The sequence below is a fragment of the Trichoderma gamsii genome (genome assembly GCF_001481775.2).
Source record: "Trichoderma gamsii strain T6085 chromosome Unknown Scaffold_17.2, whole genome shotgun sequence".
In the NCBI taxonomy this organism is placed as follows: Eukaryota; Fungi; Ascomycota; class Sordariomycetes; order Hypocreales; family Hypocreaceae; genus Trichoderma; species Trichoderma gamsii.
Genome location: NW_020171354.1, coordinates 291,869 through 316,119, shown reverse-complemented (window position 1 = coordinate 316,119; position 24,251 = coordinate 291,869). Strand labels below are relative to the sequence as shown.

The window sequence follows — 24,251 nt, the reverse complement described above, 5'->3', positions numbered from 1 at the left end:
CGGCCCAAGATGGGCTTCGTTGACGAATCCGAGGCGAGTTTGGTGGCACTGTATGGTTCAAGCTGTTGGCTGATGAGTTAGTCAGTTGATCAGCAGGATTTCTGTCATTTGCATAGAGAATTGGCTGGTTTGTTAAATTTAAAAGCCCCAGTGTGTCCTCAGGTCGATAGTCTGATCTCTTCACTTTGATCACATCGGCGATGTTGGAAATTCGGGATTCGAGCAAGCAGAACTTTGGGTAGGGCCGACGAGCATGTTCAAGGCCCGTCCAGGCTACCCCTTTGACGGGAATTCGTCCATCTGGAGCCGAGACTTTCAACTGCTGGTTCCAAGAGGATCGTGGAGCTTACAATTCCTGAGAGTCGGCCGGTCTCACAGCGTAAAACACATAAACGTCAGCTGGTCTAGAGATTGAAGCCGGACTCTATAAGTCTGTTGAGAGGCGAACGCCATCTTCTGGCTGGCTTGCGCTGGCCACATTCGAACGGGCTTGTGACGTTTACGACGATGGCTCGGTATACGTTATTGACGCCCCGGGCCACATGCCTGGACATGTCATGCTTGTCGTACGCGTCAAGATTCAGGACACAGAAGGGCCTGATGATTTTATCATTCTTTCAGGGGACTGCTTTCATCACTCGGCATTGTTGGGAGACTCGAAGCTGACTGGACGGCCTCCCTTTAGCAAACGTACTATGCATGAGGATCAATATCAAGCTTTTGACACTATTCAACGCACCGCTGAACTCACGAAGCAGCCGAACATATGGGTTATCAGGGCGCACGATGCCAAAGTTGCCCAAGCTATTGGCACTGATGAGAAAGGTGAATCGCTTGGACTTCCTAGTCTTCAAGATTGGCAAAAGAATGGCTGGAAAGATGATCAAGGATCATAATTATTCCCTCAGCATTTACATCTATAGAGCAATAGTAAGAGTTTTGGAAAATCGAGCTTGGTTCCAAAACATAGTTTGAACAATGCGACCTGACTACTAAATACGCAGGTCTCAGCGCCACGTCCAATGTCTATGACCGTATCTCAGTCATACTATCATTTGGCCGCATCTGATTTCCAACAGACCAAATGCATGATAGGGTTAGTACTTCTTCATTACCTGTTAGTAATAGTTGTGAAGGAAAATTGTGTGATTTTGGCTCAATGGAGCCAGGCCGCACACATAGTAGACTCAATGCCGACAGGGGGGAAATGGAAGAGGCATTGTGACATGAACAACACGCTGTCAAAGTCTGCAGACGCAAGCGGCTTCATGAGTCTTGTTTTTTTTTTTTCGCGAAGCAAATGGGGGGTTGAAAACTTACTGCCATGTAGATCTGTGAATATCGTAGATGGCAAATCTTGGGTGGCGCCGCTCACACGTTGCCTTAGACAATTAATTACATGACCAAACAAGTCCCTTGGTTCACAAGTTCGGACCTCGAATGCTAACTTCAAGTGTCCTTTGGCTTCTATTGTCCCACTTTAGCAGCGAAAAAGAGCTAGAATTGCCAAAGATAGCTTGACACTGAGTATTTGTTTGGCGCCGAGCTACCCACTTCTCGCTGGATGGCGACGGTGCAGATCGCCTCAAGAGAAGCACAGCGGCGGCAGACTCGGGAAGCGCAAGACGCCCGGCCGCAAGCCGCTAGCGTAAGTTCCTAGCCAGGGGAAAATAGTTGAGTTTTTCCAATCTCATTCTTTGCCAGAGCCAAGGAAAAAACACACAATTCGGGGGCCGGCTCCCGGATCGACATTGGCCACTTCCGGTCCCTATCCGAATAGCCTCACTGTTGCAATGCATTTGTAAGCCTCGTTCATAGTACCAGAAAAGGAGATAAACAAGCCGGATGAAAAATCAAGCGAAAACTGATGCAGCCTCGTAACAACACGAAGATGGGGTCTTGGGGACCGTGCTATTGCGGTATGTCTCATGCAAGCAATTACGGGCTTCTGGCTAAAGAGGTGGTGTCTTGACATATCCTTCTGTCTCCTTTGTTTCCCTTAATTTAATATATTTGAGAGACAACTCCTTCCCACTTCCGCCACCCGAACAAGCAAAGAATGGTTAAAGCCTAAAGACAAATTTATCAAGGTCAATCGATATCTTCCAAAACTACATAGTTTGCTCGAGGTTTGCTTTGCCTGTCTTTCTCGTCTTTACAGAAATCTGGCAAATGTAGTAAGCTTCCACCAAACTTAAAATCAAGAAACATTTCTCTATTCGCCACTTGGCGAAGCTTTCGATGGAACATTTCGCGTTCTCAGTTCCGGGATGCTCCGAGGTTGAGGCTCATTTGTCAGACCGGACAGACGCTTAAGAGACGAGGTACGCAAGGAAACTAAGCATTGTTAGCTCTGGTGCGCCGTTTAATCCCAACTATAGGCGATTGCATAGTCAAGCGGCCATAGATGTAGACAAAAGTAGACATATATGCCTGTTGGAGACGTGGGTTGGCTCTTAAAGGCCGAAGTGGATCCATGGTACCTCCGAAGATAGTGATGATGTAATTGGAGCTCATAAGTCAGCTCCGGGCATCTGTATCCGCACCCGCGTCCGGAACCAGTTACACTCGTCGTCGTCCATTGAGCCTACGAGTAATAATCGAGCCTGCTGATTCATCCTGCTGTTGTGAGCTCCAGGATGGCATATAAAAGCAGAAGCCATTTCACCCAACATAGACATTCATCCAGTGCCTACTACTACTTTGTACAATCTGTCATCAGCAAGGACTCTAGATTTACCAAACCTCGAAAACTGTGACGAAAACATGGGTTCTACAAAATACGACTTCAAGTGCGCTGTGATTACAGGAGGCGCTGGAGGTATTGGAAAAGGCCTCGCCATCGACTTCATCAAGCGAGGCAAAAAAGTCATTCTAGTCGGACGAACAAAGTCAAAACTCGAAGCTACCAGCAAGGAGATTGGAGCTGCCGCCTATTACGTCCTCGACACAGGTGTAATTCAAGACATTGCACCCTTTATTATTCGAGTCCTCTCAGACCATCCTGATGTTGACTGTCTGGTCAATAATGCGGGAGTACAACGTCCGCTAGATATGGTCAATGATGACCCAGCGACGCTTCTGGCTAAGGCAGATGAAGAAATCAACATCAATGTTCACGGGCCTTTGCATTTGGCGGTAGGATTTCTGCCACACTTCAAGAAGTCCAATGGAACACCTTTAATCATCAACGTCTCGAGCATTTTGGGCTACAATCCATTCATGACCATCAACCCGGTTTACAGCGGTACAAAGGCGTGGGTGCACTTCTGGACTATGAATCTGAGGACACAATTGCACCAAAATGGATACAACAACATTGGTGTGGTAGAGATTGTACCGCCGACGGTGGCCACCGACCTTCACCGCGAAAGGGCAGATCCTGATGACAACAAGAAGCACAACAATAAGTCGGCACTCAGTATTGATGAGTTTCTGGCAGAGGTGAATACTGGCCTTGAATCTGGAAAAGATACTATTGGTGCTGGCGCAGCAAAGGACTTGGTTGAACGGTGGTACAGCGCCTACGGGGACGAATATGACGAAAAGACTGCTCGTAACTGAGGGTTTCAAATCTCTGAGAAAGTAATACAAGTCGATAATATGATCAAGACATCGGAGGCCTACCAAAGCGTTGTGCTTGGGATTTGCCCCCTCTCTTCCATAGACTTGAAGTACACTGATAATGCTTTTTAGCTTAACATGCGGGAATGGTATATAAATTAATATGGATAGGACATACTGAAGAACTTGAATCATAATCTTGTTTATAAATGATCTGCTGCCTTCATTTAATGAGCTCAACGTGAACACCGTCGTGGTTGCGACTTTCGCGTCCGAGTGCTGGAGATACAATGCTTGATCGAATATCATGGGCGAAGGAAATTCCAGCCCTAATTATCCAACCTCAAGACTGTTTCAATGGACTAATGAACCAAGAAAAATGTTGAAAAAGACATTACTCAAGTGGTATGGGGAAGAAACAGGCCAGTGATTGGAATATCAAGTCGAAAAATTCCTCGAGCTTCAAGAAAAAGACGAGACTTTGTTTCAGGTCGCTGATAGGCCCAAGCTAGAATCTCAGCTTGGAACACACCATCTGCGCTTGTTGCGCCACAGTCGCGACATTGTTCAAAAGGGTTGCTGACGTTGACCAACATTATGTTACCAAGAGTCATCCGATTCCAGCCAGGGGTAACCCAAAGCCAATTGACAATGGGCGATGCTTACAATCGACTCGAGTACCGTATTTGCGCTGCATTCTTTACTTGCAAGGTCTCTGATCTGGGCTACAAGAGCTGCTTTGGATTGCGTTTTCGAGGAACCATAGTAGAAGTCTTTTCCTTGAGCCTCGCAGGGAGAGCAAGGGGTTTGTCTATTGCAGTAAAACGCAACATAAGCTATAAGCTACACGTACCTGCTGCAATGTAGAGATATAAACGGATCAAGGGCATTGAACTATCACATACGACCATATCCATTGGAAAATACGGGATCCCGTCAAGCTCTTCTCTTGAGTGAAATGTCTTCCATTTTTGGCATCCTAAGTCTTGAAGGAGCTATAATAGGTATGAGAAAACAACGAAGAATTGGAAACGCTAACACTGTGCTGTTAGCCTATGTGTATATCTACGCAACTACAGTAGAGTTATTGCTGTTTATGGGTCCCGCTGCTGCTATCTACCAGTTTCAGGCTTCAGACAAGAGGGTCTTCTGATTTGACTCGGGGTACCTAGGTAACTTTAATACACAGACACTTCCCTGAGCTACTGAAGATGTGAATGTTCCACTCGGTCCGCAAGGCTATAAAATTAAAGCTACCAGCGTATATATGCACGTCATCCAATTTTATTTTTCACCAGCCACGCTTCGCTCAACCACCAAATCTACAATCTTTGCAATTGAAGAACCGCCCATGATTGCAAAAACAGGAAGCGTAGCCCCGAACTCCCGTCCAAACCAGTTTCTCAAATCAACAGACATGAGAGAATCAACGCCATAGTGCGATAGCGTCTTATTAGGCTCAACATCATCAGGCGAGATAGACATGGCACGCGCCAATCTCGCTGCTAGAGCGCGAAGCACAATGCCGCTGCGCTCTCCTGAGTCCGAGGTCTGTCTAAAACGAACACCCGCTGCCGCTCCCCCGTTGTTGTTTGCGCCGTTGGATGTAGCAGAGCCAGAGTCGGCGATGAAAGAGAAGGGGGCAAAGAGCGGTCGGTCCATCAGTTGTGGAGCGCTGCGGCCTTTGATGAGGAGATCAGCGGGAGTGTTCAGTCCTAGGAGAACTTGACCTTTGGCCTGAGCCACGATCTGGGAGAGTGGGGAGCCTGGATCGCAGTACATGGTCAAGGCCGCGAGCAACTCGGTGTCTTCAATCTGCTTCATATCCTCAAGAGATTGACGCTGTCGTTGATACGCGCTGTTCTCGGCAACGATGCCAACGTTTCGCATCCAACCAATGTCAAGAGAAAGCGCAGTCTGGCCGTGTGCGAGACGGTATCTCACAAGAGCGTCTTGGTATGTACATCCTCCAGAGTAGTTGGCACTGGCCATCTGGCCAATGACGCCGGCAATGGAAGATAGCATGATGAAGAAATCCAGATCCTTGGGCAAGAAGCGGTGCAGATTCCAGGACGTTTGGACCTTGGAGCGCATGGTCAAGTTCCACTGCTCAAAAGTCATGCTGCTCTGGAAGACGGCATCTTGAAGAACCATGGCCGCGTTGATACAGCCTTTGACAGGCGGCATTGTACGACAACAATCATCCAGCGCATCTGAAAGATCTGCTTCCGATGCCACATCGCATTTAGGCGTCACGATCTTGACGCCCCGAGCTGTCAGTTCTTTTACCATTTCCTGAGCAGCTTTGGAGGCAGCTCCTGATCGAGATGGGATAATGAGATTTTTTGCACCATGATCAACCATCCACTTTGCGATGGCTCGACCAAGGCCTCCAGATCCTCCAGCAATGAGGTAAGACGCTTCTGCGTCAAACTTCCACGGTTGCTGCTCTTGGATGAATTTCTATTTGGCCAGTGTTAGTATGTTGAATGATTCTTCAACTTGTAAAGGGCATTACTTACCGGAACTAGATCATCATTTTGCGGCTTGATAATGACACGGCCAGAGACATCACTGCTCTGAAGTTCTTGGAAAGCTCTTTCAACTTCCGATGCGTTGAAACATTGAAGCTGCGGGGGCTGAATTAGCCCTTGCTCCATGAGCTCCATCGATTTCTTCAAGAGCGTACCAATCATTCTGGGGTTCAAATCAAGTACATCAATAACAGAGAAGCTGGTGTTTTTGTCAAAGATGCTGATAGAAAAAGCACTATTGTTATCACGAGTATGGCTCCTGATATCGAGGAATCGCCCACCAGTGGCCAAGCACTCATAAGAGGCCCGGACTACGTCCTTGCCAGCAAGCTGATTGAAAACAACGTCCACACCGTACTCGCCAGTCAACTGCATCACAGCTTGAGTGAATTCAATGCTGTTACTGTCCAAAATCTGGTCTTCAGATAGACCCATGGTCTTAGTGAGAGTGTCTCGCTCCAAGGGGGTTGAGAAGGTAGCAATGACTTCTGCACCTTGCATCTGGGCAATACGAACAGCGGCCTGGCCCACGGCACTGGCAGCTGTGTGAATGATAACCTTTTCATCTCTCTCTAAACGACCAACGTTGATCAAGGCGTAATAAGCTGTCATGGATGGCACGAGCATGGAAGTGGCTGCCTCAAACGACATTGAGTCTGGAATCTTGTAGACAGACTTTTCGGTTCCTCGGGGATACTGTCGCATGCATCCCGGCGTTACCATACAGACGCGATCGCCAATTTTGATAGAAGCATCACAGTCACGTCCAACATGAGTAACAATACCGGCACACTCGGCTCCCAGTTGAAGAGTAAGATGGAAATCCTGACGGTCCATGATAGCTTGGAGATCCTGTTTGTTGAGCCCCCAGGCTTTGGCGTCGATCTCAACATCGTTCGGGCCCAAGTCAGTATCATGCTTTGTATCACGCACAAATCGCAGCGTGTCCAGAGCACCATGGGTTCCAATAGAAAGCTGCAGAGCAGGTCCGTCATACCACGCTTTATGTTGCAGCCGGCGGGATGACAGAGAAGCAAGTGTGTCGTTCCCGGACACATCCTTGATTGCTCTCCCAGTCATCAAAAGTCCATCTCTCACAAGATATTCGAGCTCCTTAGAAGACGGGGATTCAAAGCTAGCACGGAACGTTTTGGCAATAAATTGTGCCGTCTTGAGAGAGTCAACCTTGCCTTCTATGGAAAGCGAAATGATATGGCTATCAACCTGCTCGGCGCGAATGGCGCGGAAGAAGCCTTGCATTACACCGTAGCTGGCGTAATCCTCACTATCTGTACTACTGGCAGTTACCCAGAGAAGCTTAGTAGTGTTTCCCACAAGATACTGGAGACACTTGAAGCTTTTTTCGCTGAGCCTAGAGAGCAGTGGCTGGTTATGAACTTCAGCGATACAGACAACGACGTCATCTGGAGTTACGTCGCTAAGAGACTGGGAAAGCTCATCGAGTGAGAAAGCACAAATGCTTAAAGCCTTGGTGGCTTCAGGATCCAACTCCTTCTGCACAAGCTCAGCAAGCTGAGTTTGCCAGTGAGACTTATGCTCATCGACAACAATAACGAGCTTTCCAGAATTGATCTCAGGAGCATTCTTAGGCTCCTCGACCGCAGTTGAGATGAGAATGCTCATAATATGGCACGAATCGCTCTTATAATCCCGAAGAACTACATCGTTCCCCGAAAAGCCGTGATCTCTCAAGCACTTATCCCACAAATGCTCAGGAACCGCTGCAGAATGAGGCCTCCACGCCTCTCGAGCTACCCACCAGCCAGGCACTAGACCGGCCATGAAGTTTGTGGCGATGTCATCAGGGTTGATAACCTCGAGAAGGATGAGGCGGCCTCCAGGCTTCAACGCCCTGCGGACGTTGCGAACAGTTGCCTCTAGATAAGGGGTTGCGTGGAGCACACTAGCCGCGACAACAATATCGTAGGATTCAGTCTGGAAGCCTTGATCCTCGATAGGCTTGTCTAAGTTAAACGTCTTAAAGGTCAAACGACCCTGGGCCTTGAGATGGGGCCACCTATTGCCTGCTCTCTCAAAGAACATTGGGGATATGTCAGTGTAGGTGTATTCAGCGAAACTGGAACCTCCAGTTCGCTCCTCACGCTGCTGCAGAAGGGACAGGACGTGACTCGTCATACCACCAGTACCGGCACCCACCTCCAGAATGCGCTGTGCTGGAGTCTCATGAGAGACTAGATCTAAGATTGTACCTAGACGGCCATCCTGGCACAGCTTCTGGAAGAGGTCTGCATAAAAGATCTCTGCTTGATCTGATTCGAAGACGACTTGAAGCGGGTCAATCTCTCCTGTGAGAATCTGGGGGAGCTTTCGCGCACAACTAGTGTACAGCTTCCAAGCTGGTAGCACCTCTTCGACTTCAACAAGCCGAGCTTCAAGGTCTTCATCGCTGATGCTTTCACCAAGAAGCCTATCTTCGGGAGTCATATTGCTGACATGATGCTCCATCCACTCAACGTGACGAGCCAGGGAGTCGGGAATCTTGGCACGATCCAATCTCTGAAGTACGCGAACGGAGACGAGATTCAAAGCTGAACAAATCTTGGCGTGATTTCCTATCACTGTTGTCTCGTCTCTCTCAGATGGATCTGCTTTGCATACAACAGAGAGCTGCTGTGGTTCAAGCAAACTAATTTGAGGCTTCCACTCAGTGCTGTACAGTAATTTTTTCTCTTTCGACGCAGTTTCGTTTGAGACAGCTGCGGTGATGGCCTGCTCAATCGTGCAGAGAACTGTACCATCGTCAGCAAGAGCAGCAAGAGTTCCGCGTTCGCCATGCCCCTGGGCATCTTCAAATGCCAAAGCCGAAGTAGATGTCGAGATCCATCGGATGGAACCGGTATCCGGGGCCTGCCATTTCGGAGAAGATGCAAACCAGGCATCCAGGAGGCGAACTGGAACATTGGCAGCAAACTGCTGACCAGAGCTGACACGCAATACATGGAAAGCTTGGTCAAGCACAACAGGGTGCATCAAACTGTTTGTTCTGTATCTATCATTGGATACGTCGATTGAGGCTATAGCAGTGGTCTTTGCATCCCATCGTGCATCTTGCACGAGCTGGAACCAGTCGCCGTACTGCAAACCAACTTCTGCAGCATCGCGGTACAAGACAGCAGAATCGACCGGCCAGACGCAAGATTCTGCAGCTTGGCTGAATTGCTTTTGAATCTTGCTGTCTCTCAGTTTCCTGCGCTCGCTACCGTAGATACTTGTTGTCTCCTTATAATCAACTTGAATGCTGGCATTGAAACATTTGACCCAACTCTCACGAGTATAGGAGAAGATGTCAATCTCGAAGCCCAGAGAGCCGTCCTTATCGTGGCCTTTTTGCAAGTCTACTGGACGGAGATGAACTTGGGTTTCAGTTCTGTCCTCCCACGTCTCTTGCACAAGTATCGGACTAATGAAATCGGCCTGTTTGACGAGGAAGCCAAAGACTTCACGATCACTGGGGGCCATCTGTTGGACAGCCTCAATGGCCATGACCAGCATACCAGCTGCAGGATAGAGCGTTGTGTCACTGACCTTGTGGTGACCAGCCCAAGGAACGGACTCAACACTCAGGAAATTCCTCCAGCGAGGAGCAAGAGGGTTCCAGTCAGATGCACGGGCTCCAAGAAAATCGCCGTTTACCTTTCCTCGAAGCCTGTAGTCCCGACTGATGCGAGACTCGGCCCAATAATTTTGGGATCTGTTAAACGGGTAGTCGGGAGTATTGACTAGGAAAGCAGGCTTCTTTGCCAGTTCCTTGGAGTCGACACCAGACTCCTGGTTGACGGCAGAGATGGAAACACTATATCCTAAGCAGAACAGCTGTCCCACAAGCTCCAGGGTCATCTGCATAGGCGGACGCGATCGCTGTAAAGCAGCATGGTAGCGGATAAGCTGCTTCTTGTTTACAGTTTGGCGGATAGTATCTTGGGCCACGCGTCGCAGAGCCGGATGGGATCCAATCTCAACCAGATCAGTGATATTTCTCAGCCCAATCTGGACCTTTGATGGCTCTTGGGTCAGCAATTGCACGGCATCCGCGAAGCGAACTGGGGAAACCATGTTGTTGACCCAGTATTGACCCGTCTTCAGAGCAGCCGGGCGCACGGTTTTGCCCGAAACGGATGACACCATGGGAATAGCACTGGCAACTTTGAGATCCTGGCGAGATGCACCCTCTAGCGATCCCATCCTAGTAATGTACTCTTCAGCAATGGCTTCCATTGCTGGCGAGTGGTAGGCGACTCCAGTTTTGAGCTTTTGAGCAAAGATGCCGTCCTTGTCAGCCTGTACCTTGATGGCATCAATGGCCGTTTCAGGACCTGACAGTGTGCAGTTAAGAGGGCTGTTAACGCAAGCTACGCAAACAGAGCTAACTTCATCACCAATCGCGGCCAGGTATCCTGGGACATTCGCCTCGGTCAAGTTGATGGACATCATTGCGCCAGGGGATGAAACATTGTTAGCCTTGAGCTTTCCTGCAAGTTGACCTCTAAAATACGAAACTTTGCAGGCAGCTTCCAATGATAAGGCACCAATGGTATAGCTTTATGAATAGAAAAATGAATTAGTATCAATCGCTTGAACGACATAGCATTAGAGTAGGGCTTTCACTTACGCAGCGGCAATCTCTCCTGAAGAGTGGCCGACCACAGCCTTGGGAACAATACCAAAACTAGCCAGTAGTTCCAACAGGGCAATTTGAATTGCTGTAGACAAGGGCTGGCTGTACTGTGGCAAATCGATGTTCTTGCTTGAGCGCAACTCATCTGTAACGCGAAAGAGTTTGCTTGTTAGCCATACACACGAATAGATTATCAAGCTAGGTATGGGTCTCTTACCAAAGATGGACCATGTGCATCCAAGGCTCTCGTAGATCTTCTCAATCCTCTGAAGAGTATCTGCAAAAACGGAATATTTCACTAGGTCCCATCCCATGCCTGTGTATTGGGCTCCTTGTCCAGTAAACACAAACGCCAGTGTTGCATCTGCTGAGCTCCTCATAGGCTTCACGGCATCAAGACCTGGCGTGCCATCTTGGTCATTTACGGTAATGGCGAAGCTTCTCCAGAGCATATGTGTTCGGCGGGCAGCCAACGTGTAAGCCAGGCGATCAAGCTTGATACGATTGCCTGCGATTTTCTCATTGTAGAAGAGCTCGTAGTCACGTATGGAACGTTTGGTTGCTTGTTCGTCTGCAGCAGACCACACAAGGAGCTTTGGAAGACGTTCTGTTGTAGAAGATTGCGAAGATGCTTTGGTATATGCAGTCTTCTCAGAGTCAACAGAGAGGTCAGAATCAGAAAAGTCTTCAAGACGGCCATCGATGATCGGCGATGGCGACGATACTAATTTACCAGCTACATTCTTAGGAACTGTAACTGTGCAGTGATTGCCGGGTAAATCTCTCTCGCGCAAATAATGCAGCGCATCATCGATTACGACGTGGGTGTTGGAGCCGCCGAAGCCGAAAGAGTTGACGGAGGCTCTGCGCAGACCTTGGCTGGGCCAGAAGACGCTTGCAGTTGGGATCTGGAATGTATGCCGAATTAGAAATCTGCAATACGTATGGGGCTACCACTCAGAGTCAGAACATACCGAGATATGCCAGAAGTCTGCGTCTATTGCAGGGTTGATCTTCTCAAAGAGTGCATTAGGCGGAATGACACCCCTTTCCAAACTCACTGGAGCCCAAATATCAGTTATCATATTGACAAATTATCTTGCATGCAACAAATGGCAACTCACAAACGACTTTCAGTAAGCCAGCCAAGCCACTAGCACCTTCAAGATGGCCAATGTTTGATTTGACGGAGCCACTATCAGTGAGCCGTTGTTAGCAGAACAGCATCCCTGAATTCAAAGACCTAACAAATGTCACAAAATGAAGGAAAAATTAGCGACTGACATGTATAGCGGTTCTGTCTTGGATCGATATCCTCGAAATACTCTCCCTATAGCCCTTGCTTCTATCGGGTCTCCTACCGGAGTCCCCGTTCCTGTATCAAGTGTTAGCAAAGGCCTCCATTTCATTTGTCCTTGCGTGAAGGTTCAATTTACCATGTGCCTCAACATAGCGCGTGTCGGTGAGCGGAAGAATGGCTTGCTTGTAGACATGTTCAATAAGCTCCTCTTGCGCCTTCTGACTCGGCTGCGTCAAAATCGGAGTATATCCATCCTGATTTGAGCCCGTCGCACGGATAACAGCCCGAATCATGTCACCATCTCGGACGGCCGCGGCGATTGGCTTAAGCACGACGGCAATGATGCCTTCACCCCTGGCATATCCCCTTGCGCGGTGGTCAAAGCTGTAGCAGCGACTGTCCGGTGCCAGGAAATTCTGGCTCGACAGGAAATGGAAAATGGCAGGGTCCAGCAGCAGGTTGGCTCCGGTAACAAGGGCCTGTTAAATGCAGGAATGCGACTTAGCCGTTTTGCCTTTTTCAAGAAGATTTGTCATGGAAGCTTCTTCCGAAAATTCCATTGCAGGGGGGTGGACATTAAAAGGGATCGGTGGATGAACTTGATTGACTCACACATGATGCGTCGCCGCTACGCAATGTCTTACACGCCATATCCACTGCTACCAAACTACTGGAACACGCCGTGTTGACGTGAACGCTCGGTCCATGCAGATCGAAATACCAACTGACACGATTGGGTATCACGCAGGAGACTGTACCACCGGTGATGGCTGTCCGCTCTGCATTATCGGGATCCATTGCTACCAGCCTCGCATAGTCTTCTAACATGGAGGCATGGAAGACAGCAGTCTGTGATCCCTTTAGGTTTTCGGTGGGGAATCCGGCTGTGAGTATCACCGTTAGTATAACATGTAGTCACAACATGATACGGCAAAGACAGTAGCACAGTAGAAATAAGAAAGTACAAAACAGGAGGACATCACGGCTGTCTACTACAGGAATCACCCTCAAGAATCTTGTACTTTATGCTTCTTACCTTTCTCAAATGCCCGATATGAGGCCTCCAGAGTCAAGCGTTGCATGGGATCCATGGCCGCAGCCTCCTTGGCTGTTACCGAGAAGAAGGGTGCGTCGAAGCCAGCAATATCCTCTGTGATGAAATGTCCTCCCTTGGGGAAGGGCTGTACAATTTGCCAAGCCAAGTCAGCGAGATATCAGCGTGAGGCTTGAAAGCCTCGAGAGAGTGTGAACCAGCTTCTTACCTTGTCTGGTTTTGTGTCCAAAAATGATTGTGCACTCATGCGAGACTCAGGCCAGCCGGTCATCAGATTTCGTCGGTTCTCCAAGACGTCCCAGAAACTCAAGTCATCATTTACATCTTGTGGGAGTCTAAAGGAGTATCCGACGACGGCGATGTCGCCGTTTCCTTGGTCAGGGATTTTGGATGTGGTTTGTGCCATTGTAATAACAATATCGATGTAGGATATGTATGGTGATGATGATGATAGAAGAGATTGGTTTATACCAGATAGCAATGACAAAGAACCAAATGTCGAGCAACAATGTTTCGTCTTATGGGAGTAATGAAGGACAAGTGCCTGCAGCAGTATGGAATCTTGCCTTGGAGAACTCAAGGCAGGACTGGATGCCCTTTTTCTACTTTGCGAGTCCGTCTTCAAGAACGAGCGTCCCATTTTTTGTAAAACATCCCAAGGAGGTCAAATACACGAAGTGATTCTCAGGGCCCTCCTATCCCACCGAGATACCGCAAGATATGCTATCATAGGATCAAGCGATCATCTGAATAGCCCCTACTGGACCCAGCCGGCGCAAAGTAGCTCCCGAATGACGTTGACAAGCTTAAGAAAGTCCTCCTTGGCAGAGGTACTTGCTGTTTCCGGGGAAGATGGAGGACGGTTGTCATCTGTTAATTCATCTGCCTACTCAAAGTTCCATTTGAAGTCACATCAAGTTTTTTGAAACACTACCAACGCTTAGTCTTCCCTGACTAGCTCATTTTTAGCGAAAAAACAAGTTACTAACCCTTGATCCTTTTCCAATCTCCTGATTGAACAACCGCGCGTCCCTGTTATACGGAAATCAAATACCGAACCGAACCAATTTCACGATATCCCGCCTGAGTGATACGTGACATCGGCGCTCCAATTTTCGGCCCTGGCAGCCTACCGCCCCCCTTCTATATTCTAGATTTGTATCTGTCAGTGACTAGCGTCAAACTGTTAGTCTGACAATTGTGAAGATTGTCCGGGACTAAGGCAGGTGGGAGTGAAGTTCCCATCAACCTCATTCCAATTCAAGGAAGTGACTTGGTACGTTTGCAATTGCTTCGTACTGGGTGGGCTGCGAGCGATATGGTCCGCGGGTGAACAAGCCTGACAACATCGGTGTAGTAGACTGTAGGGCCGGCTTGCAAGGTTACCCCGGGAGGTTTAGACGTTTAGGTCGGGATTGATCCCCACCGGTAGCACCGATCCGTTGTCACGGGAATCAGGACCAGGTCCAATTTTCCAGGCTGCTGCTCTGCCGGTGATCATAGCTTGGAGAGCGGCACTTGTCTGCCGAGTTCATGGAGAGCCTCGGGGAAATACGGAGTACCAAATGGAGTAAATGCACTTTTGGGTAGATCCTTACATATTTGGCATGCAAAGCAAGAGAAAAGAAGTAAGAAATTGCTCATTACATTATACCTGCTAAGCAAGATGCGAATATGATGTCTTTTCCGGCGCATTCGCTTGCTAATACGCATATGAAATGCTATGCTACCGATTACTCGTCTTCTGAGACTTGCATGCTGATACCATCACGCCGTTTGCGGAAAACAACATCTTCATATGTGTTCCTTCGCCCTCAAGTAATTCTTCCTAGACGTCAACGTTCTTCATCCCGACTGTGCTCGCTCAATCGTACGCTCAATGGCCCGAAGAGCCCCTGATAGTCCCTCGGCCGACTTGGCTCCGGGCACCTTATGCCCTAGCTGATGGGAGAACAGCTCCCGCTCGTCATTGCACAGTTGAAACAGCGACTGGTGCAGCTTCACCGGATCCCCCATGCCGCTGCTGGTCCAGAGGCCAGACAGGGGCGACAGCGCTACTAAGCGGGCAGACGTGTCGTTGGAACCAACGATATGAGCAGTGGGGACGCGGATCGCGATCCCGTCCACGGCAGGATCGAGGCATCTGAGCGACGCCGGCTCTTGGAAAATGGCGGCGGGATCCAATGGCGGCGCAGCGCTTAAAAGGATGCCGCACTGGAAGCCTGCAAAGCCCTGTCTAGCGTCTTCAGCGAGGAGCATTGCCGCGACTATACCGCCTTCTGAGAAGCCCATGACTCCCTGGAAAGGCCCGTCGTTGGCGATGAATTCCACAAGGCCGAGGAGGAGTTCTTGCGATTGGGCCTGGTTGATGGGCTTGTCGAACCAGCCAAAGAATTCATCAGCAATAGCTTCGGCCCCTGAGGCGGAGACACGTACATGTAGTTAGTCTTGAGTACTTGCACTAGAAATGCAGAATAAGGGGGGAAGGGGCACCGGGGAGATCGATTAGATGGACATGTGCTTATGTTCAATATTTGTTTCTTTGGTTCCAGGGTAGGGAGTAGATGGCCTCACCTTCACTCGGCTCTGTTGACACAACACCATCTATAAAAACAAACTCATGACTGCCGAGTTCTTCTCGGAGCCTCGCTGCCAGTCGACAAGTATACGTTAACATATGTATATCAGTAGCTTTGGTTTCGAAATAGTCTTACCGGTCTGCAGCTCGAAAATCTAGCCAAAATACGTTAGCAACCCGGAACTCGGTGACCATGTCTTTTTGGAGGCGAAAACTCGGCCAACATACCTGGCTGGAGGTTCCACGCCCGTGGAGACAAAGAAATCGCATGGTGTTGAACTGCTGAATGCCTAGTTTTTGCCGTTGCGCGCAGGTATTGAATCTTAAATTTAAAGGTCTATTAGCTTGTACGACATTCGGTCGTCTTAAGATGGCTAAGCTATCATGCTGCCGCGCTTTTGAGAGTGTATTAGCGCGTTTGACGAGCCGTCTCGGCTGTCGATCTTCTCCCGCGACATTTTCCTGGAGCTTTTAAGCCAACATGGGTGTTATAACCCCCTGGATTTTCTCAGGATGCTCCGCATACGGTCTCCAGTTTCAACATGGGCTTTGCTGGCTCTCATATATGAGGTCCCGCTTAGTTTGGTCTTAATTGTTAAGCTAAATCGCTTTCTTCCATGTCCTACCTATGCGAGGACCGGGGTCAATGAAGGAGTGGTGTTTGCTGAAGGATTTGAACATACGTGGTATCGCATCCTGTTGCCTTCTAATTCATGCGTATGCGCGTTGGTTCAGCTACTCACTGAATGATTGGTCGTGTGCTGCATATGTGGAGGTTCTTCACTAGCACGAAATCAAACATATAACAGGAGCACGACAGCCAGCATCTATATCCGTACCCTGAAAGAGCTTCTCCCAACTTTCCTCCGACATTCTCAGGAGCAACATTCCGCATTACCCGCGGATGATGACCTGCATGTGAAAATCATCTCACTGTCTTTCCACTCAGCAACTTGTAATTCCATACGCTGCTGTCGTGTTTCCGGAGAGTCTTTCTCATCTGACAAGTTCTCCACACTCTCTGGATATCCACCCAGCCAGCATTTTCAAACCATGGCTCTCGCTCTTCCAGCTGGCGCCGCGGAAATCATTATCCGCAAAAAGGCGCTATATTGCCGTCTCGCCGACACCAATAACTGGGGCCTGGCCGACAAGGTTATGTTACCTGACTACACCTTTACGGCTGTTGATGAAGATGATAACATCGTCCGCCTTAATGACACTGACTACCATTGGACCTCGCTGGCAGACTGGGTGGCATTTTTTAGCAGCATATTCGCGCCAATCCAAACGATGCATGTTGCTGGCTATCCAGAGCTAGAGCTGGTGGCCCCAGACGAGATCATGGCCATATTCGGCGTAACTTATCTGGTCGGCACCAAGGAGGCTGACAAAGGGGTGCATGGTACTGGCGGAGGACACTATTACGAGACGTGGAAGCTCAAGGACGGCGATTGGTTCCTACAGAAGACTAAGTTTGTGAGGATCTATTGGAAAGAAATGACCCTGTAGCTGGCTGGTCTGCGTAATACACACTTGTGCAGTACCCCAGCACATATGAGTACCTAGTCATAACCGTTGGCGATAAATCCTAGTATAGTAAAACCAATGCATGCAAGTAGCCCTGCACTGGGCCCCTCTACCCTGCATTAACGACGATCACTCTTAGATGGAGCAGATAAAAGGAGCACGAAATCCTGGAAATGCAGCTCCCTGGTCCCCTGGCTCCCACTTACCGTGACCGAATTTCCAGATTCCCGCCATATGAAATGGCCTTTTGTTCTCGCCCTGTGGGGATTCACGGCTCCGTACCGGGGCCTAGACAGGACATCGGTGCTAAAAGCGATCGACAGAGGCTTAGACAGGCTTAGCGATAGAGTTGAAGTACGAACTATGTAGTATAGAGCTAAACTTTGAAAGTCGACGTGAAGAATGCTCCGAAGAAAAGAAAACAAGAAAAAGTCGGCCAATACCCTTGTGCTATCCCCATAATTGTTAACGTTACGCTACAAAACACGGAGTCCGTTTCGACGGGCTACGACTGGTGCGGATCTTTACCACTAGTATAGTATACCCGTAAACCCTTTTTTAGTCTTGTCCAAGCGTATGATTCCCTCTCAAAAATATTTCATAGGAGACTGCTCATATACGAACGACAGCTGGCATCTGATATCACGAACAAGTAATACTGTATACTATGCATGCACATACCAAGTACTGGGCTCTTGGTATTACACATAGTAGAGTAATCCGTCAACGTTGTCCAATCTGACAGATTGGAGTTAATTACATTCAGTGACAGAAATTTGATGTCAATGCCCGAACGAATCCTCCCCCAGCATTTCCAAAGCGGGCATTTTACCGACTAACCCCCCCCCCTGGTTACCATCGCTGGAAACTGCCGCGCAAAAACAAGATGGTTGTGTTACTGGAGCCGAGGCAGCCGTCGCTGTTAGCGGTATTGACATGTAATATTTTCGGACCAGGGATCGCGCAACCTCTTGCCTCTGTCTAGCATCCATGATAGTACCCGTACTACTGCTCTACTTTGTATGTACATGTACTATTTACACTACCTTGTATCTGCCTCGCTTCATTCACGTACGAAGTAGATATACAGCACATGCCTAATCTTTACTAGCTTGTGATAAAAATATGGTTGGTTACAAACAACTGTCAAAAATGCTGGAATCATGCGACTATTGCATGACTTGCCACACTATGTACCTTACTAGTAGTCCTCGTTTGTTTTTTTGTATGTTTGTTTGTGTTATTGTTAATGTCCACTAAGTAATCTACATATTTGTAGTAAGGCGGTTGGTTCTAGTCCTAGTCTAGCTCCCTGAGCTGTTTCCTCTTGCTTTTGGCTTACTGTTTGATGTGGGTTATTGTTGCAGTTTTGGAGGGTGGTTTTGGAAGTTCTGTTCCTTCCTTTGTGAGTTCGTCCGCTATTTTGTTGCTGTGGATGTCGTTGTGCTTGAAAAGACCCAGGTTACTTTGGTGCGTATTCTTGGTTGGAGGTCCTTGGTGATTTTCCTGAGGCTATATAGGCCCCTTGCGAGGAGTGCGGTGTCTTGCCTAAGATGCTATCGACTATAGCTCAATTGTTTAGAAAGAGGATGATCTCTTTGATATCTGGGTCGGCCTGAATCCGCTCCCTAGTGAGTTTGATTGCTTCGTGGGCCCCGACTGCTTCCGCATTGTATACTTCTGCGTTTGGCAGGCAGCCTTTGGCCTTGGTGGCTTGGGTTTTGTGAAAGGTGACTGCCCCCTATCCCGTGTTTCCGAGCTCGTCCTGGGAGCCATTGGAGTACGTGACGAGGGTGCTAGTAGTCCTCGCATTAGTACGGACAATTATTTCGAACCAACACTTGGAAGAAGACGCAAGAAAACCTTGGCATCATGAATATCAAAGACTAAGGTATATGTAGATAAGTTGGTCGACCTTTGCCTGACGCAGTCCCTATGTAGTTCTTGGCACTCCACCTCTACGGTGTTCTTACGAGTATATGCTAAAATAGAAGCCCAGGGGTAAACACCAATAACCACACAAACAACCACAAGGGGGGGTCCAACAGTTAGGGACTTTTGCTTGTTGTTGACTCCGACTAGTTGAGAACAGTTGCAGCAGTAGCATCCTCAGCATCAACACCTCTGAACTCAAAGTACTTGTTCCACTCAGGGTCCTCGATAAGAGTCTGTGCTAATCTCTTCTCATAGAAGATGGACACTTCTGGGCCCTCATCTGACTCTGGGTCATTGCTGCGGGGCGGGTAAATGATGATGACACCTTCAGTAATACGATCTGTAAGGTGGCGATAGGTAATGGCCTTTGCGAAGCCAAAGTCAGTCGAGGCTATGCTAGCATCCCGGTGGTCGGTCTGAAGAATCGACATGGGTGGCAGGGAGTCTATACGGATATTAAGGCTTGTCTTGTCGCGAACTGTAGCCACCATGTCCAACGTTTTGTCAAGGGCCTCCTGAGTCACACTGGCCGTCATCTGGCGCACATACTGGGCTATCTTGGACAGCGGCCACTCTGAAATAACCTCAGCTATTGTTGGCTGTGTGACAGGGGCGGTTGTGGATAGAGCTGCGAACATGACATTGCCCCGAATTCGTGGAGGGACGCTGTGCCAGCGCCTGCGCATGTCGATGGCCTCCGCCCAGAACATCTTTGATGCTGGATCCGGGTTAAATATAGGGGTACGCACACGAGTTACCGTACGCCATATAAAAGCAGAGAAGGCATCATAGGTAGAGATCCACCCGTCTGTTGGCGTGGCCAGCTTCTTCAACTCGGCCGCTTTGCTCTTGGGTAAGTGGAAGAGCAGAGACACTCCTTGAATGTGACCGGGATGGCGTTCTGGTGCCGGAGGCCCAGCCACCTTCTGATCTTCAGGTGGCTCTGTCTTAATGAAGGGCGAAAGATCCTGGTTCTTGGGATCCCAGGCTGGAAAGGGAGTCTTGTGTAAGGCAGCGTAACAATTTTCCGCTAGTTGACGAGTATAGCCGGCCCAGCCCATGACATCGTTAGAGTAGTGATGGTGATGCATATTGAAGACTAATCCGCCCCTGATAAAGTTCATCTTGAATGCAGCCACGATAGGGCTAGCGTCAGGGTGAGCCTCGGGCTTCTCGCCATAGGTCATTGGATTAACACTCCAGAGTTTGAGGTCACCAAGCGGCACCGCACTGAAGTTCGCCTTCTCAATATCGTCGATGGACGGGTATTTGTCAGCATCTTCTGGTGCATCGAGCCACTGTACGAACAAGCGGGCGGTGCTATTCTTCTTGCTCACGTACGAGTGGCCACCACCAGGATCCTTTTCAATAGTGCCACATAGATGCTTTGCCTGACCAAGAGTCCTCGCAAGGCCTTGCTTCATAATTTCAACAGCCCGAGGCTTGGCCGCGTCGTCAATCTTGAAGAACAATGCATAATTGTTATAAGTGATGACTGAGAGGTAATCCAGAGTAGAAACTTTGAACCTCTCCTCTTCGGGACCATTTTCCCATCCGAATGGATGAATATGGAATACCTCTTCTTTGGGTGCCATGGTATCGGCTGATGGCGTAAAGGAAATTGGAAAGAAAAAAGAAAACTAAGCTATGTAATAGGGGGTAAAGCTCAGTATTAGAGAATGGCGTTATTGGTTGGGTAGAGTTCTCAGCTTGCTCTCAATCTGCTTTCATTTGGAACTTCATTGCTTCCCCTTCAATGTCTTTAAATATGTTATCTGTAGAATCAAGACTACCTTTACGGTGTGTTTTCTTCCCCTCCTCTTGAGCAACGCTATCGTGTCAAGCGAAGACGCTAAGTTGGATTTGATATATGCAATCAGGTCTATTAATGCGACATATGAGCCAAGCCTTGAAACTAACGTAGTCGGAAATGATAGATTCCAAGCTATCCCAGTTCCCCTTCCTGCATTATACCTAAAAGACGCCGTTGAATGCTACCGTGGAGACTGAAAAGCGATATTCTTCCAACGAGATCCTTGTTAACTTCATAACCTGGCTGTAACGAGGAAACCCGATGGCAAATGCGGTGGAGAATTCAGGGGAAGAATTGCCGCTCATACGGGCCTACATACTGTACAATGAGAATGTACCTTGTGTATGTACTCCGTGTTTTCTAGTGCATTTACCCAGGCAGACACATACTAGGTAGGTAAGGTAGCAATATGTCAAGTCTGCCAAGTTCTGCATGCTGCCGGTGTGCCTGCATGCTCCACACATGTGCATATATCTATGTGTACAGAGGACATTACCTACCAATCTCAACGAATTTTATATCTATAGTTCCTTTGGGGTTCAGCATCAGTAGATACGTGTATAATATACTACCAACGTGGGGGGCTACGTGAGTAGTAGTATCAATGTCTCAACGCTGTTAGACACCCTCTCGGCTATCGCATGGATTCAACGCTATCGACATCTACGCTCCACACTGTTTAGCACGGTCTATCACCTGCAAGCAAGAGCAATGTGGGACAACGCTCTACGTCTAGGGAACCTCATCCCGTGCGCCGGCTTTGGTGATCCCGGCACCGTCGTCAATGGGGGGCGATGGGATTTCCATCTCGGGCTTCTAGTCAGGGTTTTGGCCGTTTAGCCCCGCGGTCCGCGCGGACGGCTTCCGGAGGATGCGGTGTTAACCTAGAATGGCTGTAATGTGGATGAATGCCGAGTCGCGACAATTTGAGCAAGGGTGGACCATGTCACAAGCCGGCCTGCTTTGCTTTCCTCCAGCCGAAGATGATCAAGGGATGGTAGTTGACATTGAAGGACCGGCGAACGAGGATGATCTACAATTTTTTTCGGAAATATTTTCTGACACATCACTGAGGGGAATCACGTACAGAATGAAGCTAATGCAAATGGGTAAAGTAGTCCATGAAGAGTTTTCAGTAAGACCATAGGCAACACCGCGGCTTGAACCAACTACAGTAATTACTGATCCCAGCGGCTCAGTACTCCGTTTACTCGTATGGAAAAGTGCAGCAAGTGCTGGTAAGCAGCATGGTGAACCCGGTCGTGTTCGTTTCGAATCCTGGGACGATGCTAGATTACGCATTGGCCGTAATAGTACGAGCATCAGTTCCCGTCCTCTGATTTGTGAAAGGGACTCGCCTGGATGCAACGTTCTTTCTCCTGACGTTCACCTAGCCATCTCCATCCAACAACTTTATCTTGGAGAAAGTTCCACCTACGTGACGAGGAGAGGTTAAACAGACGAAGAGTGTTCGTAGACTGACCAGAGCGCGGCACGCAGCAGTTAGTCTTGTATAGGGAGGACGTCCATACCAAAGACGAGCAGACATCTTATCTTTGGTTGACGGAAAACATTTCTACTTTTTCTCCCAACACGCTGTCTTGGCAAACTTGCTGTCTTGGCAAACTTAAACCCTATCTCATCATGGATCTCAACGGCCCTGCCATTCCGGCACCTCCTGGCGAGGTCTCGATATTGGACAATCCTCCGAATAGCAACGGACTTGCTTTGGGCGTCCAGATATTCACTTGCGTGGTCGCGACGCTATGCTTTGCCCTTCGAATTTACGGCCGAGTCCTTTTGGTGAAGAAATTCCAGGCAGAAGAAAGTAAGTTTACCCGCTGCATGGTGACAGTTCACTTATCATGTCAAGCGTCGTGCTGTATACGCATTTACTAACTGCGTCTTTGCATTATATTAGTTTTGGCTATACTGGCTTATGTCCGTGACCCATCATGTTACCCGTGCAGAAAACGAGGAGTGTGTCGTGGCTAATCTTGTGTTTGATACTCGAATAGGGTTGCTATTGGGGCGCTATTATCCCGACGCTTGAGATGCTCAAGTATCCTGGTTACCTTGTTCACGCATGGAATGTCCGGCTCAAAGATGTCATTCCAACGACCTACGTAAGCAGTCGCCTTTGGATATTTCCACTCTGTAACTACAGAAAACTGATATGCCGCACATGCAGTGGGTGTTCATTTTCGGTGTCTTTTACTCCCTCGTCCTTCCGCTGCTAAAAGTAGCCATCATGATTGAATGGGTTCGATTGTTTGTTCCCAGTTCAAAAACCAAAAGCTTTTTCTTTTGGGGGGCCGCTGTGATTTCGGTCATTCAGGTTGGGGCTGGTATCGCCATCATCATTTCTCTCAACCTCCAGTGCACTCCGCATCAGCGCATCTGGGATTTTACAGTCCCTGGTACATGCTGGAATCTGTATACGCTGCAAGTCATTTCTGCAAGCATTCAGCTTGCATCTGATATTGCCATGTTCTGTCTGCCACAGCAAATTATCTGGACCCTGCAGATGACGTGGCAGAAGAGACTTGGCGTTGCTGCCATTTTTGGCATGGGTGTGCTGTGAGTAAAGCCCATCTTTCAATTGAAATCCCACTGGATAAAAATGATTTCTTTTTGCTTGTGAAAATCAAACAGCTCATATTCTAATTATCATGGTCTTTTTAGTGCTATCGTTGCAGCATCTTTCCGAGTCGACGTGACAGTGAAGCACGGTAACTCCCCCGACTCCATCTACACGCTTGGCCCGATCGTGTTCTGGGCCTCGGCCGAAATGACATGCGGATTTTTTATTCTCTGCGTGCCTTGCATTCCCAAGATTATTCAAGAAGCGGGCATTATCCCTGCCATCAAGAAGGGAACAGGCATGCTACACTCTGGCGGCAGATCCAACCAAGTTTCAAGCGGTTATGGTCGCGGCGGTGGTACCACTAAGACGTCCGTGTCCGCAAACAAGGATTATTATCAGCTAGAGGAGGAGGGAATGAACATGAAGAACCTATCAGAGTCGACGGAGCATTTGCACCATGGCTCACACGCCCCTGCCATCACTCGTACCACGCGTGTGACAGTAACCAACGACAGCCGCTCTGTCAGTGATTCTGACAGCAAGAACGATGGTTGGGGTCATTAGATGGGACCATGACCGGATGCAACGATGAGGCTGCTTCGAACGGCCATGGTACCCTTTCTACCCTTTCAAAAAAGCTTCAAATTTTCTTGATGTACTGCTATACTAACGGCCGAGGCGCTGGTACTACCGGCGGTG

General features: G+C 48.6%; 7 protein-coding genes across 7 annotated transcripts; 4 read left to right on the top strand and 3 right to left on the bottom strand.

Moving 5' to 3' along the window:
- Window positions 1–9: 9 nt before the first annotated feature.
- TGAM01_v205507 (hypothetical protein) lies at window positions 10–896 on the top strand (the record flags this gene model as incomplete). The annotated part of the gene is made up of 2 exons (XM_018802824.1): window positions 10–76; window positions 400–896. 2 exons carry the CDS (start codon window positions 10–12, stop codon window positions 894–896), a joined length of 564 nt encoding a protein of 187 aa, XP_018663941.1.
- A 1,870-nt stretch (window positions 897–2,766) lies between these two features.
- TGAM01_v205506 (short-chain dehydrogenase) lies at window positions 2,767–3,564 on the top strand (the record flags this gene model as incomplete). The annotated part of the gene is made up of 1 exon (XM_018802823.1): window positions 2,767–3,564. One exon carries the CDS (start codon window positions 2,767–2,769, stop codon window positions 3,562–3,564), a length of 798 nt encoding a protein of 265 aa, XP_018663940.1.
- A 1,284-nt stretch (window positions 3,565–4,848) lies between these two features.
- Window positions 4,849–13,515, bottom strand: TGAM01_v205505 (hypothetical protein; the record flags this gene model as incomplete). Its single annotated transcript, XM_024549653.1, has 11 exons — window positions 4,849–6,027; window positions 6,087–10,677; window positions 10,750–10,900; window positions 10,973–11,663; window positions 11,730–11,815; window positions 11,880–11,950; window positions 12,040–12,130; window positions 12,192–12,534; window positions 12,785–12,939; window positions 13,092–13,236; window positions 13,318–13,515. The coding sequence occupies 11 exons, from the start codon at window positions 13,513–13,515 to the stop codon at window positions 4,849–4,851; spliced, it is 7,701 nt and encodes a 2,566-aa protein (XP_024405602.1).
- Window positions 13,516–14,954: 1,439 nt separating this feature from the next.
- TGAM01_v205504 (hypothetical protein) lies at window positions 14,955–15,957 on the bottom strand (the record flags this gene model as incomplete). Its single annotated transcript, XM_024549652.1, has 4 exons — window positions 14,955–15,526; window positions 15,684–15,758; window positions 15,824–15,842; window positions 15,916–15,957. 4 exons carry the CDS (start codon window positions 15,955–15,957, stop codon window positions 14,955–14,957), a joined length of 708 nt encoding a protein of 235 aa, XP_024405601.1.
- Window positions 15,958–16,740: 783 nt separating this feature from the next.
- On the top strand, window positions 16,741–17,199 carry TGAM01_v205503 (hypothetical protein; the record flags this gene model as incomplete). The annotated part of the gene is made up of 1 exon (XM_018802820.2): window positions 16,741–17,199. The coding sequence occupies one exon, from the start codon at window positions 16,741–16,743 to the stop codon at window positions 17,197–17,199; it is 459 nt and encodes a 152-aa protein (XP_018663937.2).
- Window positions 17,200–19,295: 2,096 nt separating this feature from the next.
- TGAM01_v205502 (hypothetical protein) lies at window positions 19,296–20,747 on the bottom strand (the record flags this gene model as incomplete). Its single annotated transcript, XM_018802819.1, has 1 exon — window positions 19,296–20,747. One exon carries the CDS (start codon window positions 20,745–20,747, stop codon window positions 19,296–19,298), a length of 1,452 nt encoding a protein of 483 aa, XP_018663936.1.
- Window positions 20,748–22,609: 1,862 nt separating this feature from the next.
- TGAM01_v205501 (hypothetical protein) lies at window positions 22,610–24,116 on the top strand (the record flags this gene model as incomplete). Its single annotated transcript, XM_018802818.1, has 5 exons — window positions 22,610–22,793; window positions 22,887–22,906; window positions 22,984–23,091; window positions 23,133–23,545; window positions 23,651–24,116. The coding sequence occupies 5 exons, from the start codon at window positions 22,610–22,612 to the stop codon at window positions 24,114–24,116; spliced, it is 1,191 nt and encodes a 396-aa protein (XP_018663935.1).
- Between the last annotated feature and the right edge of the window lie 135 nt (window positions 24,117–24,251).